Below are 21,476 nucleotides of genomic sequence, written 5' to 3' on the forward strand. Positions count from 1 at the left end.
TGTCTCTGGAGAAGGGCACAAGGTAGCTATGGAAAAGAAGCAGGAAGGAGGTCTTCCTCTGTATATCATTTTGGTACCTTTTGAATTAGAAATTAATGTAGTGCGTTACCAACCAACCAAAAGAAAGATAGAAAAAAATGTATACTCATCTTCCTTGCCTTAGTACAGGAAGTAGAATTAGCATGATTCTTGAATTTTTGTTTCCTTATCTTAAGAATTCTCCACCTCTATTTTATATGGATCATTTGGAAAACACATGTATTTAAGTAAACAACTTCCCTACATATGTTTCAATGCAGTTTAATGCCATATATATGACACTTTTTAAGAAAACAGCTTTATCTGGGCATTATGAAACATTCAAAAAGTATAAAATATGGAGACCCTATGTGTTTTTAGATGATGGAACACATAAAGAAGTATAAGTAATAGGGAAAACTCAGAGTTGTGCACATGAAATTATTACTGCAATGCCTAGCATAGACTCAAACACACAATTCAATTAGACAAAGATTGGAGTGTGCTAGAGTATGTAGATAGAGAAGATTTTGTGCAATGTTTTTATTAGTTAGGTCATGCCAAGCTGCAGTAACACATTCATCCTAATATTTTAATGATTATAGAACAAAGTATTTGCTTATCTCTCATATAGCAGTCCAGGGTAGGTTTGGGGTTGGTTGAGTGACCCTTTTCCATTATCAGAAAAGAATTCAAACTGGGGATTACTTTGTCACTATCAATGTGTCCTCAGGGTATCTATCGAAGTCAGCCAAAGGGAAAAGAACACAGAGAAGCATGGGAACACTCCTGAGTGAGTCCACTCCTAAAAGTGCACACACCCTTTCCTCTCACACTCCACTAGTTGTGGCTCAGCAACAAGGCCACACTGCAGTACATGAGATGCAGGACTAGCCACACAGTTGACCTTTCCATTGCAATAGAGAAGTAGAACGGATTTTGGTGGACAGCTGGGAGTTTCTATCCCAGATACGGAACATCAAAGATTTGGAGAATAAAGAAGATGAGGAATGGCTTTGCCCAGGCAGGAAAAACAGTAAGTATAACCAGGCTATTAAACCTAGCCAGGACTCCGTTTCTTTAGCTGATAAAGAAAACTTATTCTAAATGTTTTCTAAAATTGTTTCTGGCTTTTAAATTTCTGTGCTTCTGAGTGCTAACATTCTGTGGGTATTGTGTTCAGCTGAAGCAGGGTGCTCATGTTTGAAATGGTGCAAGATAACTCTTATGATATGGATAGAGTGGCTCTTGAATAATCAATGTATTTCATGGGAGATTTTTTAAAAAAAATCAACAAATATTGATCAAGTACCTACTTGTGATGGTTAATTTTAAGTGTCAACTTGACTGGGTGAAAGGATACCCATATAGCTGGTAAAACATTATTTCTAGGGGTGTGCGGGTGTTTCTGGAAGAGATTAGCATTTAAATCAGTAGACTGAGTAAAGAAGATCCACCCTCAGCAATATGAGTAGGCACCATCCTGTCTAGTGAGGGCTTGGATAGAACACAAAGGTGAAGGAACTGTGAGTTTGCTCTCATTCTCTTGCTGAGCTGGGACATCCATATTCTCCTGCCCTTGCACATTGGAACTCCTAGTCTCGGGCCTTTGACCTTGAACCATGAGCTTTCCCGGTTCTCCAGCTTGCAAAGGGCATATGATTGAACTTCTTAGTCTCCTAATAGTGTGGGCCAATTCTCTCCATGTATGAGGATAATACATCTTCTCGTACATTTTTCTACATATGATATTGGTTCCATTTCTCTGGCTAACATACTATTTACGTACCATACACTTTAAGAGGTGCTGTGGAGGACACAAAAGAGTTAACTCATTATTTTAGATAATAGATTAAGTACTACAGATGCACCTCAACTTATCATGGGGTTGTGTCCTGATAAACCCCTTGTACATTGAAAATCCTAAATTAAAAATGCGTTTAACACACTCAATCTACCAGTCATCATAGCTCAGCCTAGCCTACCTTAAATGTGCTTAGACACTTACATCGGCCTATAATTGGGTAAAATAATCTAACTCAAAGCCTATTTTATAATAATGTGGTGAATATTTCATGTAATTTATTGAATACTTTACTGAAAGTGAAAAACAGAATGGTTGTACGAGTACTCAAAATGCTGTTTCTACTGAATGCATATGGCTGTTGCACCATCATAAAGTCAAAAAATTGTAAGTTGAACCATTGTATATCAGGGACTGTCTGTATTTATGGGACAGCTGAGTTGAATGAAGAGAAGGGAAGTTTAACAATGAAACAGAATGGGATATGTTCCCAGGATTCCAGACCTCACAATACAGGGTAGGAGATTGGGGTGAAGATGAAATGATCTTTGAGATCATCTAATGACTTTTCTGAAGAAAAAAGAATCTGTAATGTGAACTTTTTTCCCCCTGATTTGCCTCTTGCAATTGACAATATTAAATTGTCATTCATTGAGAGTTGTGATTAATCAACATTGAGTTAACTTTAGTTTCACTGCAAGGAAAAATGCACGACTCCATCCTCTATATTTTACGGGCCAGTTAATTAATTTAAAATTCTTCATGAGGTGAAATCAAACCTTTAGGCAATCAAGGCATTCCCCAAAATACACCAATTCCTATGAAAATAAATTCTCAGGTGCCATAATCACCTGAAAATTGCCCAATGCAGTCTTCCACTGTTGTTAATTCTTAGCCAGTCATATTGCTAATGTATTCCAGGACTCTTATCTTTGGATATAAGGATTTAACCTGACTTAATTTGGATTTATCCTGACTGACTTTTCTGTAGTTTGAGTTTCTAAAAGATTTGTGATCATAGATAAATTATTATCCTAAATATTTTAGGGGGAGGTTATTTCCACTGTTTTCAGGTTCAGTTTTGGCTACTGGGTCCTGTCTTTGTATAAACTCATTGCAATTATTTTTGTTGTCTTGAATACCTGCTTCAGTTTGCCTTTCTTATGTAACACAGGACCTGGGACTAGGAGTCAGGAGAAATATGTTTCAGGTGGGTTTGCCATTTACTAGTGGGCACATCATTACCCTCATAGGGACTTGCGTTTTCTTGTCTGTCAAATAAGAGGATTAAGAAGGTAGTGTAGGTGGCACTGTCTTTGAAATATTACTCTTCTATATGTTAATATGTCTATACATTTAAAAGTTCTGTCACTTTAATTTTTAAACAGTTTGTGACTGAGTGCAAAATTAGCTTCCATGAATGTCCTTTTCCTCAATAGCAGTACTAAAAGGCAAAAAACGGTTTTGTAGAAATGTGTGTATTTGCATGCTTAAGTGGTCTCTGATTTATATTGTGCCAAGTACCATTATTGACAATTAGGTATGCTTTGCAATGAAATTTTGACCTAGAAATATATGTGGCATATATTCTACTCCAATTTAAAAACAAGCTTATGGGAAACTTTAAAAAAATTCTACAAACCTTGCTAACATCTAAGAACTGTATAAATCGATTTATAGGGGTTTTTTTTTCTAGCATAGAAATAATGTTCACATCTCTCAACTTTTGAATATCCGATAGTTTTAAACCTCATTATTTCATGTCAAAATAATAATAATCATAATGGCAGCTCACAAGTAGAGAGTTTTTTCTTACTAGATGCCATGCCATGCTATGTACAAAATGTTTTATGTGAGTTATCCTTTTGCCCTGCTTTAAAATCTCCACAGCCAAGCTGCCTATTTAATATGTATCTAATCTAAGGGAAACCTTCATGTTCAATTGGTATCACACACACACACACACACAGAAAGAGAGAGAGAGAGAGAGAGAGAGAGAGAGAGAGAATAAGCCCTTGTGAGGAAAAGAAACAAGGAGAACAGAGTCTTTAAAAAAAACCACCCAGGATTCATGTGACAGATCTAGCAAATTCTTTTTATTTACATAGAAATGTGTACGCATACTTTCTCTATACACAGAAAATTCTAAGTATATATATACATATATGATTCCCACATATTTTACAATAAATAATATTTTACTCTTGTTTCTAGGTGAAAATAAAAAGATGTCTCAAAATATTACTCACCAACCACAAAATTACAAAAACACGTGGTGAACTCAGAGCAAGAACTTCAAGCTTGCATTGCCACACACTAAGCCTAGTACAATTTTTACAAAAGACAAAAATTGAACACGGCAGATATTACCAGTAAAAGGAAAGAAATGAAGATATAAAATAGAGAACAGAGCTCTTGGTTTTTTGAACAGTGTGGTAAGACTACTTCTTGTTGTTTAGGACTTATCTTCCTTTAGTCCTCAATTTAAAGTTTTACTTTAATTAATATTTTACAATAAGAAGGGAGAAAGAAGTTAACATCTATTGTAAAATGACTGACAATTCCATGAGCGTCCTGAGTTCTAGAAGCCTTTTTCCTAATAACTAGACACCTCTTTCTGTTCTAATTTAATAATCATCCAATTCTACCATGTAGCATTGCTATTCACCCCCACAGGGAAGATGAGAAGGGCACTGACTGTGAAGTGACATTAATTTGGAAGTCATTTCAAAAGTCTAGTAAGCCATGTATCTTGCTTGTCAGCACTTAATAATTAGAAATGTTTAAATATAACTCTCTATTTCCACATAGAGTTTGATCTTTTATTTAAATATTAACTGAATGCAAGGAGAACTTAATCTGGGAGGCTAGAAATAATGAATCCATAATCCTGAAATTTCCTCCCTCCACTTCCCACTTTTGTTTTCTATTCTAGTCTAGGGAACAAGCACTTTCTCTCAACTTAAGAGTTGTTCTACCCATGTGTAAAGAATCACACTACCGAATGAATTGAATAAAGCTCTAAGCTATAGGATGCATACAAATTTTGTCACTTTTTGATTAATCCCACAGCATTTGAATTTATCAGGAGAGTCTAAAAGCATCATGAATTTTGTTGTTGTTGAACAAACTTATTCTCAGATTTGCTTTCCCATTACATCAGTATTCAAACTCAGAAGGGAATCATAAGAATGGTGACCAACACAGGGCTAAGTGCTTAAATCACATTCCACGCAACTCTAGCTCAGATGATAAGGAACTTGGTTCCACTGTGGCACTGTAACTTCACACACGAGTTTTGAAAAAAATTTTACCCTTTTTTCTCTCATATCAATAACAGCACAGATGGATGGGGAAAAGATAGAAATATAAAAAAAAGTTCCAATGTCAAAAACACAATTCATTTATCAAATACAATCTTTTCCTTTACTGCATCTGCTATTTCTGCAGTAACCTTCCAAAACATATTTCAAAGGCAGGCTCATTTCAAGAGCAATGTTTATCACATGCATAATTTTGTTCCTTTTTGTCACATATTGCTATCATTGATGTTTCTTTCAGAGAAACAATAAGATTTCTAGAACTTAGTCATCTTGCATGAAAGTGATGGTTTCATAAACAATTTAACTTTTTAGATAAATGTACCTATGATAGAAACAAACAAATCTCACATTTAAAGATGTCTCTTTTTCTTTTTTTAAATTTGAAAACCTGATAGGGAACTATTTGTTCACCGCCATAAACAAAAGGGATCCTTTACCGTAAAGAGCTGGGCTTGTTTCTTGGTCATTCTAACCAAATATATATATATATATACACACACACATATATCCCTCATTTCTACCACAACAGGAAGGTCAGCCGGAAGATAAGTATGGGGTCTCACTATGGTAATTGTAGTCAGGGCACACCTTTTGCACGAGTTTATAATCAACACTGTAAAAGGCAATGTAAATGCAAATGACCTTGAAGGGCTTGGAGCACAACCAAGACACATGGCTCTGAGTCTGCTCCTGGTAGCAGATCTTGGATGGGTCAAAGTTGCACAGGGCGGTCTTTTTTGCCCGATCTGTTTTTTCATACTCAATGCGACAATTGAAAGATTTAGATTCCTTGGTCTCCAAGGTAGACTGGGGGGAAACTTCAAATTCCACCACCTTGGAGGGTGGTACCAAGCTCACTGAAACATTGCCCAGGCCTGTTGAATTATGTCGGAAATACACACTGAAGGTTCCATTTCCATGGTCAACAATTTTCCCTGTGATGAGGAGATTGAGTTTGACAGTTTTAATGTTGGAATGAAAGTCACCCCATCCAAACATTTTCTTAAATTTTCCTGTTTTCACTATTGGCCTCCGTTTAGTTCTTGCCAATGGCTCCTGAACCTCCGTGATGTTGGCCAGCCAATCCCAAAAGTTTTCCATGCTGTCTGCATACGCCATGGGGCCGGGCTTGGACACCGGAGACTGTTTAACAAACAGGCGCAGGGGACTGATGATCCTTGAGTGCACCACGTTGCCGACCAAGGTCCCTGGAGCATCTTTGTCTTCCCAATCCAGCCCCTCCGTGGCATGTACCACTTCCTTACTGTCACAAAATAGCTGTTCGAAAAGAAGAAAGAGAAATAAACTTTAGGTTAATACCGTGACTGCGCACTCAAACTGAAATCAAACCGCAAGGGAAATTCTTTCAATATTATTTAGATTCTTATTCGACAGCATTTCACACACACACAGCCCAGTTCAACAGTGTAACAAGATGAGCATTTAATTCAAGCAATGGAAAACTGTGAGTATGAAAATTAAAAACGGTGATGTTAAGAACAAAGTATTTCATTTTAACGGGTTGATGTGGTTTTAGTCTCTGTTTCCTGATCTTCACAATGCTAATTTTCCAGTTTAGGGGAAGAGTATATTTTGATTTCTCGTTTGATATAATCATTAAATTGTCAACTCTTTTCTTTCGGGTAGAAGACAAAAATAGAATGCTGAAGGTATCTACCAAGGAGCTAAAAACTGTCAATGATATTGATAAGTCTTTTAAGTATATTTGGAAATATTAAGGTGATTATTATGTTCAAAGGCTTATAACATGTAATTTCATAGCTCTTTATATAATTCCGTCTCAAACTCTGTAACAAAAAAGGCATGTGATGAGGATTAGAAAGTTCTACAAAATTTTTAGTTGAAAAAATATAAGTAAAAATTTAGTTGCCTTTATAGAAACAGAAAGTAATGTAGAGAGGTATATTTTGAATTAATAGGTTGTATAGGATTTAATAAATTTTATTACAACTGAATTATATCCTAAAATAATTGGTAAGAAAATGTCATGTGCATGTGTTTTATGGGTTTGTCAGTATTTTGGTTCAAATCATAGCCACAGAAACATAAGACTTTATTTGCATTTGATTTTTCTTTTTCTTCTTTTTATAGTACAAGAGTCCCCATGTTTACTAAAAATAATTTAGTTAAGTAGATACGGATTTTAAGGGACAGAATCATTATATATGATGCCGTTTCATGGAGTGAATATTTATGGGTGATTTATAAAAAGTCTGGAAAATAGAGGTTTCTAGTGGAAACACAGCTTCTTATCTCTAACGGCACAAACTACTCTTGTAATGATTCTCCGGAAAACTGTCAGCATGATGAAATGGGTGAGGAAAGAAATGAGGCTGTGTTTATGTCCTTTCTCTAGCCCTTTCAAACTTGGCAAAGTGCTTGGTAAAAATGGTTTCAGATTATTCCCAAAATTATTGCTTTCAGTCCAATTTTGAAAATAAATGAAAGACACAGCCTGATTATAAATACAGCATTTGACTAGATGGCATAGTTTGATAACATGAGGTTATCTATTGCATGTTCATAAAAGTTTAGAAGCTTAAATCCTAACAGGGCTTTGTGAAAAGTGTTTTCACCTATGTCTAGTCCCCAAATCACTTTAGGAATCCAAGGACTCAAAAGGTATAGCTAGGTTTCTTGAAAATTATTTTTTACTTTGGTAAGGATGGGAGGGTGCTACAACATATACTTCTCCCTTTGGTTAATTTCCTGGAAGATTTTCTTCTTCATTTCTGGAGTTTAAAAAATTCAGAACAAGTTGGTATGATGCATATTCTTACATTTTGAGAACCTAAATCCATATGGCCTCTTCTTAGGGGCTTATACACCCTGAATTGATACTCCTTTCTCCTGGTGTTGAAAGGCTGTCAGATTCCCCAGGGAAAGAGGGATCATTACTTTGGATTTCTGGCTGAAAGTATTTCTGATACTGTAACTACAGTTTTCTGATTTTGCACACTTTTTTTCTCTTTCATTGGTATATAATATTTTACATATTTATGGGGGTACATGTGAGTATTTGATACATGCATAAAATGTGTAATGATTAAGTTAGAGTATTTAGGGTATACATCATCTCAAGTATCACTACTATGTATTGGGAACATTTCAAGTCCTTCAAGCTACTTTAAAATATACAACATGTTGTTGTTAACTATAGTATAGTCACCCTACACTGCTGTTGAACATGAGAACTTGTTTTATTTTATTTTAAAAAATGGGATTAATTTTTTTTTTTGGTAGAGATGGGGTCTCAGTTTGATGCCCAGGTGGTCTTAAGCTGCTGGCCTCAAGTGATCCTCCTGCCTCATCCTCCCTAAATGTTGGGATTACAGGTATGAGCCACCGTGCCTGGACTAGAACTTATTTCTTCTATCTAACTATGTTTGTACTCATCCATCAATCTCTCTTCATTTCACCCACCCCACCCTCAAATGCTTCCCAACCTCTGGTACTATCAAAATCCTCTATTTCTATGAGATCAAGTTTTTAGCTCTTACAGATGGGTGAGAATATGTGTTTGTCTCATTTCACTTAACATAATGACTTCCAGTTCCTTGAATACTATTTATTTATTTATTTTTAGAGATAGGATATCACTCTGTCACCCAGACTGGAGGCATAATCATAGCTCAATGCAACCTCAAACTCCTGGGCTCAAATGATTCTCCCTCCTCAGCCTCCAGAATAGCTAGGAATACAGGTGCACACCACCATCCCTGGCATACACACACACACACACACACACACATACACACACACACACACACATATATATATTTTAGACAGTCTTGCTCTATCACCCAGGCTGGGGTGGAGGGGTCAATATATATATATATATATTTTAGACAGTCTTGCTCTATCACCCAGGCTGGGGTGGAGGGGTGCAATCTCAGCTTATTACAATCTCCACCTCCTGGGTTTAAGAAATTCGTGCACATCAGCCTCCCGAGTAGCTGGGATTACAGGCATGCGCCAACATGCCTGACTAGTTTTTGTGTTTTTAGTGGAGACAGGGTCTCACCATGTTGGCCAGGCTGGTCTCAAACTCCTGGCCTCAAATGATCTGCCTGCCTCGGCCTCCCAAAGTGTCAGGATTACAGGCATGAACCACTGCTCGGCTTAATTTTTTATTTTTATACAGATGAGGTCTTGCTATGTTGCCCAGGCTGGTCTTGAATTCCAGCCTCAAGTGATCCTCCTACCTTGGCCCCTCAAAGTGTTGGGATTACAGGAGTGAACCATCACGTCCAGTCCCTTGAACACTCTTACTCATGATGTGCACAAACTTCATTCCAATCATTTGGTAATAGCCCATGGAGCTCAACACCCAGACTCTGCTTCCGACTTGAGTTTCCTGAGAATGGAGACAGCCTGGTCCAAGTGACCTGTCTCAGCATCTCTCCAGAAAGAGGGCCCAGGATGCATAGGCAGACAAGAAGCTCTTGCTGATCAAAGTCCAATTTCTCTTCTGTGATCGTGATTCTTGCTGCCCATAGTCTACTACCTATTTTTCACCTGTTTCCAGTATTTCATGAGATTCACCATGCTTGGTAAATGCTTACAGATACATCTACCATTTGCGGAACATCTGGCTTACAAGAAGTGCTCCTTAGTTCCCAATCTCTACTCCTTGATTTGGTACAGCTTCTGAGCTTCTTCCCTTACTCTCACCTTCCTTCTATTTCATGGGAGAGAGCCCTTCTGACATTTTCCCCTTTAAGCTTGTTTTTAAAAATACGTCTTGATTCTTACCTTTATGTATCATAATATCAATTACTTTATTACAAATACCATGATACTTTATCAGCAGAACTAAAATACATTTTTCATTTAAAAAAATTTTTTTTCAACCAGAAGTATAAAAATACTCCTTTATCAATAGCAATGTGCCCTCTTTTTCTTTAAAGTGTTTGTTTTATGCTACATGTTTCCCTAAACTTTTTTTCTGCCTGCTTCATTTTTCTTATTTTAGTGCTATGCCTAATTTTCTCCTCACTTTCCCATTACTGAAAAACCAGTAAGAATTGAGCCCATCATTCAACAACCAGTAAGTTTTGCAATCATGTAGTCTTAGCTGATCTTGGTGCACTTTCAAATATATGACAGACACCGATACCTTAAGAGATCCTTCTCTTATCTCTAGGACTTCCATCGTGATGGTTCTGAGATTATTCAATAATAATAATAATAATAATAATTATAGTAAAAATAATAACAATCGGCCATTACTGAGACATTTTCAAAGATCTGAACACTTTCCTGGTAGCAGTTTATGTTGTAAGAGGACTTGACCCAAATATATGTGACTCTCTTAAAAAAAAATGAAAGTAGAAAACATTCTAAGCTTATCAAACAGATAAATTGAGTGTCATTATTTGCTTTTACAAAAGTTGTTTTATTCTTTGGAAAAGGTTCTCTATATGAGAATTTGAAATGAAATTAGATTTCTAAAAAAAAAAATCATTCTAACACACTACTGTTCAGGTCCAAACCTGCTCAAGGAGCCCTTGATTTTAAGATTAGTCTATATAATAAAAAAATAATAAAAATTAGCTAATGGCAAAGATATGTAATGTTTCTCTCTTCCAGTGACAGCATGCACTGGCAGTGTCTTAGATAAAAAGTACATATATATATATATATATATATATATATATATATATAAAAGCACTTTTTTTTTTTTTTTTTAAATTTGGCTTGCCTTAGAGCATCATATTTCTAGCTTCTTTTGACAACAACATTAGCCAAGTCGGAAAAACTGTGTACAACCTCTTCTGTTTATTACTTTAAAATGCACGGACAGTTCTCACAAGTGCTGACTTCCAAATCTAAACCCAAATCTCAAAAAGTTATCTGACAGTGATTTACCGGTAGAAGAATATAATTTAAAGGGCAAGTATATTTCTCTATGTCATTTAAAAGCTGACAATTTTATCTCCCCGCCCAACTTTCAGCCTTGGTGTAACTTGTTCAGCCTTCCTCTTGTTATAAATCACCACTTTATAACATCACTGCTGAGAACTCAGGCACACTTTTCTACACCAGGTCTACCTAGAGGGTTATATGACCTAAGTCCGCAGTCCACATGCTCAACATGATGACCTAATCAGAAGATTGGAGGCTGATGAGCCACAACCCTGCCCACCTCCCCACTGCTTACCCATATATTCCCAATGGGGAAGCAACTTGATATGATGGAAAAGAGCATAGGATTTACTGCCTAATGGCATCATCACCCCTTGCTCAAGTGTATGATTTGAACCTCAGTTTTCTCACCTATATCTCCTTTGCTGGTTGTAGGGACTAAAAGAATGGATGGAAATTACTGGGCCTATTCCTTGGCGAAAGGCATTCAATGACTGATGGCTCTTCCATGGTCCAATGGATAATCTCGTGCCTCTTACTCAAGAAGAGTCTCCAAAGGTTTCTATGAATTCTCAAGCCTCCAGGGAAACTGATTAATGGTTAATTGAGCAACTTGTTCAGTGCCATGTGATAAATTAATGACCAAGTAGAAATCCACCCTCTCAACCCCAGAACATCAATCGAATGTTTCCTTGTTTCTAGTCTTACTGGCATCTGAGTCACATCCAAATCCCAGGTGAGCTCCCTTTGCCAACAAAATGTGTTTGTAGATCTTTGATTCCAATCTACTATATGAGTCAGCAAAGGGAGCTGAGAATATAAAGTGTCTGGCAGGTGTCCTCGTTCCTGAACAGACAATTTCTGTGATACAACATGCTGGGAGAAGATTGTAGGTGGTTCTGAATCTGTTGGTAATCCACTCTGTCCAAGGCAAGATTGTTAAATGTTATCTACAAAACAGGTAGCTGTATATTCCTGGTTACTTTTGTATTTGCTGGGGTTCTTCCTGCTAATTTCAGTATCCCTGCTGTCTTTTCCCCCATCATATTATAATAATAATGCAAAAACATTTAACCTCAAGCATAAAATGGAGTTTTAAAAAGGGGAAGAAAGAAAAATTGCTATGCTTTATCTGTTTGAACATTCCTTGATTTCAACACATTTATCAAAGCTTAAGTAATTTATGTCTTGGCAGGGTGTATCAATTTCACAAAGCACACACATTAGCTAGATACAATGATATCATATTAGCTTTTTCTGCATCTTACAGAAGAGCTCAAAAAGATTAATAAATGCACAAGCCTTCATCAATTAAATGAAGCAGGTGGAAGAAAGGGAGTAGAGGAATAAGACTGTATTTCATTTTGGTTCTTTTGTTTTTAGGGGGGAAAAGCTGACAGGTTCAAATCATTCATCATAACAAGCTAAAGTTGAATTTTACTGATAATTAAATGCATTTTTTTCCCAAGAGGCAGAGAAGCTGCAATGAATTTTATAGTAGCAGATGTGAGAACTGTCACAAATTATGGAAATAATTTATAAACTAAAAAGCATCTTTCTCTGCAAACATTATATCAGAAGAGACTTTTTAAACTGTATTCGCTATGTATTTTTTAATAAACATTTTTATTTTGGAATAATTTTAGTTTACAGAAAAGCTGCATAATACAAACAGTTCCCATAGACCCTGCACCCAAATACTGCACTCAGTATCCCCTACCGTTAGCATCTAATACTAGAGCATATTTGCCACAGCTATTAAACCAATATTGACACTAACTAAAGTTCATACTTTAATTGGGTCCCCTTAGCTTTTCTTTAATGTCTTTTATTTGCTCCAGCATCCCGTGCAGGATCCCACATTAAATTTGGTCATTACCAATTCTTAGGTTACAAAGATTCTCAACTTGTCTTGGTTACAAGTTTCTCAGACTTTCCTTGTTTTGGATGAACGTAAATGTTTTCTGAAGAACTTGGCAGATATTTTGTAGAATAGCCTTCAGTTTGACTTTATTCTATATTTTTCTCATGATTACACTAGGGATAGGGGTTTTGAGGAGGAAACACACAGAGGTAAAGTGCCGCTTTCATCACTCCCTCTCAAGGGTACATGCTAAGCAACTTGTCACTGTGACATGTCACTGTAATGTTGATCTTGATCTGGCTGAGGTAGAGCAAATGTATTTTTTTAAGGTTTTGCTTTCAGAATTCTCATAAGTGTTGCAGATTGTTGTTATCATAACCTTAGTTGAAATTATCTTTAATTCAGTGGCACTTGGTTTAGGATTTTTTTTTTTTTTAAGTCAGAAGCTACAATATGTCAATTAAGAACTCTTTACAGTATCACTGAATTATCTAAAATAACCTCAGAGTTGTTTAGGAATTTACAGACTATTTCTAAATTATTCTAGTAATTTTACATGCTATTAATGTGTCTGTCATCACTATTATTCATATCGCTATTTTATTTTTATTTAATATTAATGCCTTAAAAATTGCTTTGATAATTGATAGCTCTACAAAAAAGAGCTTATTCTATGAATATCTTATGTAGAATTAGAATTACTTGCTGACTAGATAAGAATGAAATATCCCTTCTCAGTTTAGGAACCTGCCCATTTTACTTTATTCTACACATTCAGTGAGAAAGGATCAATCTTTAGGTGTGGCTTTCTTTGTAGGTCAACTTGTTTACCAAAGGGAAGGGAGCTAACGAAAGAAACCATCACTAAAGATGATTCTATATTTAGTGCTCTGGGTGGTGCAGGGACACAAACACTACTTGGTTTCCTCTGGCTTCTATGACAGTCAGATATTTTCCACATTTGTAGGATAACCCTTTCCTACAGTTCATCATCGTGATAGCTCTGCTTCTTCTCTGGAGCTATATGTTGGGCTGAATCCTGAACCGCAAGGGGAAAAGATTTCTCTACACTCAGTGAATAATGAAAACTAAACAAAAAGAATTTAAAACTTTGAGCTTCTGGGGTTCAAATTTCTTTTAATATAAATCATGCCTTTATTAGAACAGTCCAAATAGGTGGTACTTTTATTACTTACAGAGACACCAAGGGAACAGATATTGCCACCACCTTTGCTGTCCTAGGCCAGTGTTTAACAAGTCTAAACGACACGTTTATTAGCACATATTGACTCTTCACTTACGTGGCACTGGGGGAGTAGGAGAGGCCTGAATTTTTTTTTTTTTTTTTTTTTTTTTGAGATGGAATTTTGCTCTGTCGCCCAAGCTGGAGTGCAGTGGTGCGATCTCGGCTAACCACAACTTCCGCCTCCTGGGTTCAAGCGATTCTCCTGTCTCAGCCTCCCGAGTAGCTGGGATTACAGATACTTGCCACCACGCCTGGCTAATTTTGTATTTTTACTAGAGATGAGGTTTCTCCATGTTGTTCAGGCTGGCCTTGAACTCCCAACCTCAGGCCTGATCCACCCACCTCGGCTTCCCAAAGTGCTGGGATTATAGGTGTGAGCCACCGTGCTGGATAGAGGCCTGGATATATGCCCTTTCTGACTCAGCAAGAAGAGACTAGGTTGACGTTAACACAACCTATTTAAGAGAATGGAAAGCATCAATCAGTTTAGAAATATTTCCACAAAAATGCTATTTTATTTTTGCAGGATTAAGTTTATTGCTTCGCTGAATTTGCCTATGCCTGCAATCACAGGAATGCTATTGTATTCTACCATTGTACTGGCAAGTCACTGGACTGAGAAGAAAAAGTGGAGTGTCCCGATCGAATCAGTGCATTGCAGAAAAAAAATCTATCACTGCGCCCCCCAGTGGCTGAATTTACCCAATCAGAAAAATTGTCCCAAGAGCAAAGAAATGAATGAGAAAAGGAGGGGCAATGAAGTCAATCAGGACAAGCAGGGAAGAGCAAGAGACAGGAACAGTAGTCCTTTGATTTATTAGAAGGACTTGGGGTCAGGAGCATAAAAATGGATAATGGGTGCTGTAACTTAACCATCCCAGCATGCTGTGCAAGCCACATTTCCTCTCTGAGCTTGGTTTTCTTAGTAGTAAAATGGTGAAAAGCACAAGACAGGGTTGCACTTCAAAGAGATGAAGGAGGCTGCAAAGTGGAAAGTGAATTACAGTGAGGCTGGTCTACAGGCAGGAATACTTGTAAGGAGATGAATACTGCACCACAGAGAAGTGAGGAGACCCTCGACCAGGTTCACAAATGCATGCGTTCATTTTTTTAAACACTTATTTGACACACACTTTTCAAACATATTTCAGGAGCCCACATTGTGGTGTAGGCACTGAGAGTACACTACTGAGCAGGACAGACATAGGTCCTGTCTTCAGACAATTTGCAGACAGCAAGGGGGTGAAGTAATTCACCTAGTCATAGTTCTCATAAGGTCCCATCTCTTGTTCTCTCTCTCTTTATATATATACACATCCCAGTATATCAGAAGGTGGAAATGCTAATCCTAATTAAGGGAACAGGGTAAGCAACAAGGCAGGGAGTGAACAGAATTAAGCAACTAATATCTTTATTTGGATGAGTGAAATGAAATCCAGGACTTACTGGTTGATAGTTGATAAAGAATGAATTTGTGACAAGAAAACCAATCGATCTTGGAATTTATACGCCTTTATCTCTGGTTCCGAATTGTGTATTGATTTGTTCATAATTACTAATGAGAGTGCGATAACATTGTAAGACAATACTTATATTTTTTCCTAGTGAAAGGTTAACTTGGTGACTATTTTCATGAGCATAAACAGGCTCCGATGTTCAGTCTATGCTGAATTCCTGACTTGCAGCTACCAGCTACAGTGCTTGGAAGTGATGACCTCAGGAGGCCTGGCCTTTCACCCTTTGACCTTCAAAGATCTTTTGAAAACGCATAAGGTGCGGTCTTGGGTTCTGGGACAGTCAGCCCTTTGTCATGATTATGCTATAACCCTCTTTTATATAATCAATATAATATATATTAATGTTACTTGATAATTAGGTAACTATGCTCTGGATTAAAAAGAATACTCTGAAACAATACAGAGTTGTCTTTATGTTTATAGGTGTGTTAAAAATATGCTAACAGACAATAAATGTAGGTAACATCCATGGTTTTCACAGGGATAACTGATTGCTCTAAATGAAAGGCAAAGCAAAACAACCTAATTTCCCCCCATAATCATAAAATTGAAGAGGCATCCATAATTTAAGAGATTGTTTTCAGATTTCTGTGTTTTTACTCAATATAAAATATTTATATCTTTACTGGTTTAATATTAAGCACTTGCTATAACATATATAATACACAATGCATAGATTGCATAGATCTCCTACCACTAAGAAGGAATGTTGTAACTATCCTATAGTGCACCAAAAATATGTAGTCCTCTACTTATAAAAGAAGAAAATTTTGACTTTCCAGAACTAAGCTGAATGAGCTGAATACTCCAAATGTGTGGATTTGCAACAAGCTGGGAGAGAGAGTTGGCTTCTCCTTGATAACAGGACTGGCATATGCTACTACAGAAAATTTCATACAGATCTGTACAAATATTTTTTAAAGGCAGCTGGCTTATCGGTCTTGGATACCCTGTAAGTATTTATTATTGTTGTTTCAGAATGATGACCATTGCTAAGTGCAAGTTTGGAAGAATACGTGGTTTTCTGAATGGATTTGTTCATGGTGTTGTTAACAATGGGATCTATATTGGTGGTCATTAATGATTTCACTGGGGTTACTAGTTTAAGCCAAGAACCCCAAAGTGACCGCTGTTATACAATCTAGAAGTGGCTTACAGATCCCTTTACAGTTGAAGAATTACAGAATGAATAATAAAAAGTGGTTCAAAGCCTCATTTGGGTTGCTTACATATAGCTTATATAGTTAGATTGCTTTGACAGTACTGTTCTATATCCTGCAGCTAAACTAAAATGACAAGCTGCTCAACAGAAAAAAGAACAACAACAGAAAAAAACCCAAAACCCTGTCATGATCAATTTCATGGGCATCCCATTTGAATATAACAAAGAAAATATATAATTAATGATCAAATTCAGCATACCATTAAATTTATTGCTTGTAAGCAAATCTTGGAAAGCATTTCTCTGGGTAGAAATTTTGCAGAATGTCATCCCTGTTGACAAAACAGGAACATGCATCTGCTGGACAGCATACAATGCTGTATTGATGATTAGTAGTATGGCTTGCCCTACAGTCATATTTCTGGTGCTCTATTACAGAACTGTCACAGTAGATTAAAAGAAGAATGACAAAAAAAGGAATGAAAAATGATAGAATCAAACATATATCAATGTACTAATTGTACCTATTAATATTTTGTGGCATAATGTGGCATTGTTCCAAAATTCATTTTGTAAGCTGAAAAACAAATGATTGCTTAGGAGAAGAAAGCTAAACACTGGACATCCTTTTTGCTGAGAGTGGCAAATTCATTTTACCTTCCAGATATCTTTTAATAGCTACCCTTTACATTTTTCTAAATTGATACAGGAACTAACAGGAAACATAAATGTGAAGACAGAAATCTTAGCAGTAAGAGCCAAAAAAACTAGATTGCAATGCTTGGCAGTAGTTTTATTGCTAAGGTTAAATATGGCAATTCTTATTTTAGCTTGATGACAGTAATCTGAAAAATCAGTGACACAAGCCTCTGCAAAAAAATTCAGTACACACACACACACACGCACACGTGCATACACACACTAGACACACAGAAATATCATGTGTGCATGCACATACCATAGTTCTCTGTAAACATTTAGGAGGATAGTGTCAAAGAAAACTTAGGTTTTATTTTGTATTAGAAAGCTGAATTAAAAGAGCTCTTTAACAAATTATGAATGGGCTGGAAACAAATATTAAAGATGCTTTGTTGGAAGGGGCTGCTAAATATGATACGGCCGTGTGTCCTGAGTTGAAAAGGGTCAGATCACAGTCTCAATACAAGTTTTGCAAAGTCAAACTAGATTTTGATAATCTAGTAGATTGAAATATTCCTTTTGTTGCTAAGGAGTAAGTGACTCAGCATGGCAAGTGGCACTGTCCACATTCGTCATTCAAGTTTTCAATGAGAGACATGAGCTTCACGTAATGGGAACACACAAATACTTCTGAAATAGAATGGCCTGGGAGAGACATCATGAATCTGTGTCTTGACTGCGAAAAGTTGGCATTTAAAAAGGGAAGTTGCAATGGAGGGAAGAACAGTCAAATGAGGAGTAGTAATGCCAGATTATTCTATTTCCATGCCAATTTAGGCAGTTTCAGTGAGGGATGAGGAGACATATACAAGGGAGGAAGAAGACACAGGCGGGTGTAGGTTTGGAAAAATGACTTTGTGTATGCTTTGTATTTTACTATCAAATCCATTTCATATTTCAGTCTTCAGGTACCATTAATTTGGCAATTAGCACATACTTACTCACTGTGATAGTGAATTTTATGCGTCCACTTGGCTAGACTATAGTATTCAGTTAAACAAACACTAATCTAGGTGTTACCATGAAGGGATTTTGTACATACGATTTGTATCTACAATCAGTCCACTTTTTGTTGTTGTTGTGTTTATTCAGGATGTTAGCATTTATTTATTGGTTACATTCTTTCACCAAGCATGACATTTGTTAATTTAAAATAAATTTTCCACTGTCTTAGATACATAGTACAGTATTTCACTTAAATGTAAATACTCACAGTGTATTGGAGATTTTTTACAAGATCCTATGTAAATATTCTACTTCATTATGATCCAATATAAATATGTTTTTTAAGTTCAGTGACAGTTTACAAACTATAAAATATTTATCTACTAAAAATATAAAGGTCTATTACTTGTGCATTTGAAACTGATAATTGTGTTAAAAGTATTTTTGCAGTAATCATTACTGACATTTCTAATGAGAATTACAGAGCCTTTACAAATAACCTCATTTGATTCTTACACGTACTTTGTGAGGTATGTAGGGCAGGAAATAGCCTTAGAGAGGTTAAGTGGCTTGTCCAAGGTCCAAGTATTGAGAGGTAGCAATAAATTTAGGAATCCGGTTTTTGTATAAGGCTATTGTACTTTCTATAGTAATACTCTAATGGACCCAACACCAAAAACAAACAAAACAAAACAAAAAGTCAAACAACAAAAAAAGAAAAAAAAAACGATTAATATATTTGCCTTATAAATAAAAAACAATTTTTCTCATTATAAAGTAAAAAGTTTATTCTAGAAAATGAAACTAAGAAAACAGAAAAATTAAAGTCTGATAACTGTTAACATTTTAATATTTAATTCATATTTTCTCTCTGTGTAATATAAATGATCTATATTTTATGTATAATCTTTAATTATTTTTAAGGACAATATACTGTATTTAGTTGCATAATCGTTCAAATACTCTGGAAAAAAGATCTTGCAGTCACTACAAGTAAAATCTAAATCCAAATCAGGGTCAATTTTATCCAGACCTCCTCCCAAAATCCTGGATAACACTTTTCTGTTTCAGCATTTGCCATCCAAGTCCAGATCAGAAGGAACTGGGACTGTTCAGGGCAGGAGCAAACTCATTGTCCTCTGGACCTGCTGGGGTGGCTGCCCTGCCGTCTTAGCCCAAGAGTCCCCTTTACATCCATGGCTCTGCCCTCAGAGTCATGCTTCCTTCATTTCTTCCCTTCTCTGTCCCCCTCAGTCCAGGCTGGCAATATTACTGGCAGTATAAAATTCTCAAAACATTTTCAGTCTCCGGTGAAATTCATGGGAGTTCAACCCATCAACAAGAGGGCCCGCCACACATCTTTACTGGATACCTACATCTCTATTCCTGGTTTCTGCTGAGATGACAGATTGCATCCATGTATCTTTGGCAAAAGTTGCCCAGTTACATCTTTGGTGTCTTCTCCAGATCAATCAGTTGATTTTAAGTTAAAAAGGTTATTCTTGATTATTGGGGTTGGCCTTATCCAATCAGTTAGAATGCCTTAAAAGCAAAACTAAGGTTTCCTTGAAAAAGATGAAATTGTGCCTCAAGATGGCAGCATAAACTCCTGCCCAAGAATTCCCAGCTTGCTGATCTGCCTATGGATTTTGAACTTGCCAGTTCCTGTAATCATGTGAGCCAATTCCTTGAAATACAGCTCTTGAGATATCTACCTCTCTATCTTACTGGTTCTGTGTCTCTGGAGAGCCTGTTTGATTTTAATAGATATGCTCATGTGTAAATATCTTATTTTCATAACTCGATTATGCCTCTTGCTTTCTTGTATCCTCCACAGAACCTACTTATAGATTCTCCTTGACTTACCATGGGGTTATGTCCCCATAAACTCAATTTAAGTTGAAAATATCATAAATTGAAAATGCATTTAATACGCCTAACCTACTAATCGTCATAGCTTAGCCTAATCTACCTTAAATGTGCTCAGAACACTTACTTTAGTTGGGCAACTACAGCTGGGCAAAGTCATCTCACACAAAGCCTATTTTATAATAAAGTGTTGAATATCTTATGTAATTTATTGATATTCTACTAAATGCTTATTGCTTTCACACCACTATAAAGTTGAAAAAATCCTAAGTTGAACCATAGTAAGCTGGGGACAATCTATATAGTGTTACTCAACGGTGACTTAATCACAGCTTTGGACTCAGGGCCAAGTGTCTCTCCATGCTGCTCCCAGAGTAAACCATCAAAGTATAGGTCACCATGCTTATCACATTGTTTATTATTATCATTTTTGTTTTTTGACTTGGTTTTTCCTCTTGTATGTTCCTTGATGACTGCTACTTGATCTTCCTCATCGTATGTCTCTAGACCCTATAATGGTGTCTGATTCACAGTAAGTACCTAATAAAAATTGAAAAACTAAATCTGACTGGCAGTGTGTAACTTCCTGGACCTCTCACAACTTTTTTATTTCCTTACACTTAGACTACTTTGGGAAATGTTTTAAATCCTAATTAAAATTTAGTCAATAAAGCAGTCAACCAGGAAATATAATGGAAATGAGGGGCATTTTTCCTGGCGTCTGGAATTATTTCAGGAGATGAAAATCAAAGTGTTTTCTACTTCTTTGGTGATCTCCTGGTGGTCTTCTTTCCCTTCTCTCCCACCAGCAACCTCTTCCCATACCTGTCTCAGAAGTCCTGGACAAGGTTCAACAGGACTGTCCTGGAATTAGGAGATGGTCCAGACTACAGGAAGAGGCACAGTCTCTCTCTTGCCATCATTTCATGTTAATCTTCAGCTATTAGGAATTTTGCCCAGTAAATTTTCTAAAATGCAAATTTAGCGGTGAGACATCTTTTTTGTTTTTTGTTTTTGGAAACGGAGTCTTGCTCTGTTGCCTAGGCAGGAATGCAATGGCATGATCTCAGGTCACTGCAACTTCCACCTCCCGGGTTCAAGCCATTCTCCTGTCTTAGCCTCCTGAATAGCTGGGATTAA

General features: G+C 36.5%; 1 protein-coding gene across 1 annotated transcript in view; it reads right to left on the reverse strand.

The window, feature by feature from the left end:
• Positions 1-3,820: 3,820 nt before the first annotated feature.
• NXPH2 (neurexophilin 2) overlaps positions 3,821-21,476 on the reverse strand; it is a 112,766-nt gene continuing 95,110 nt past the window's right edge. Inside the window, exon 2 of the mRNA XM_007964874.3 lies at positions 3,821-6,423. Within this exon, the coding sequence (XP_007963065.1) occupies positions 5,680-6,423 (744 nt within the window). The 3' untranslated portion in view covers positions 3,821-5,679. The remainder of the gene's footprint in view (positions 6,424-21,476) is intronic.

The sequence above is a fragment of the Chlorocebus sabaeus genome, chromosome 10 (genome assembly GCF_047675955.1).
Source record: "Chlorocebus sabaeus isolate Y175 chromosome 10, mChlSab1.0.hap1, whole genome shotgun sequence".
NCBI classification, from domain to species: Eukaryota; Metazoa; Chordata; class Mammalia; order Primates; family Cercopithecidae; genus Chlorocebus; species Chlorocebus sabaeus.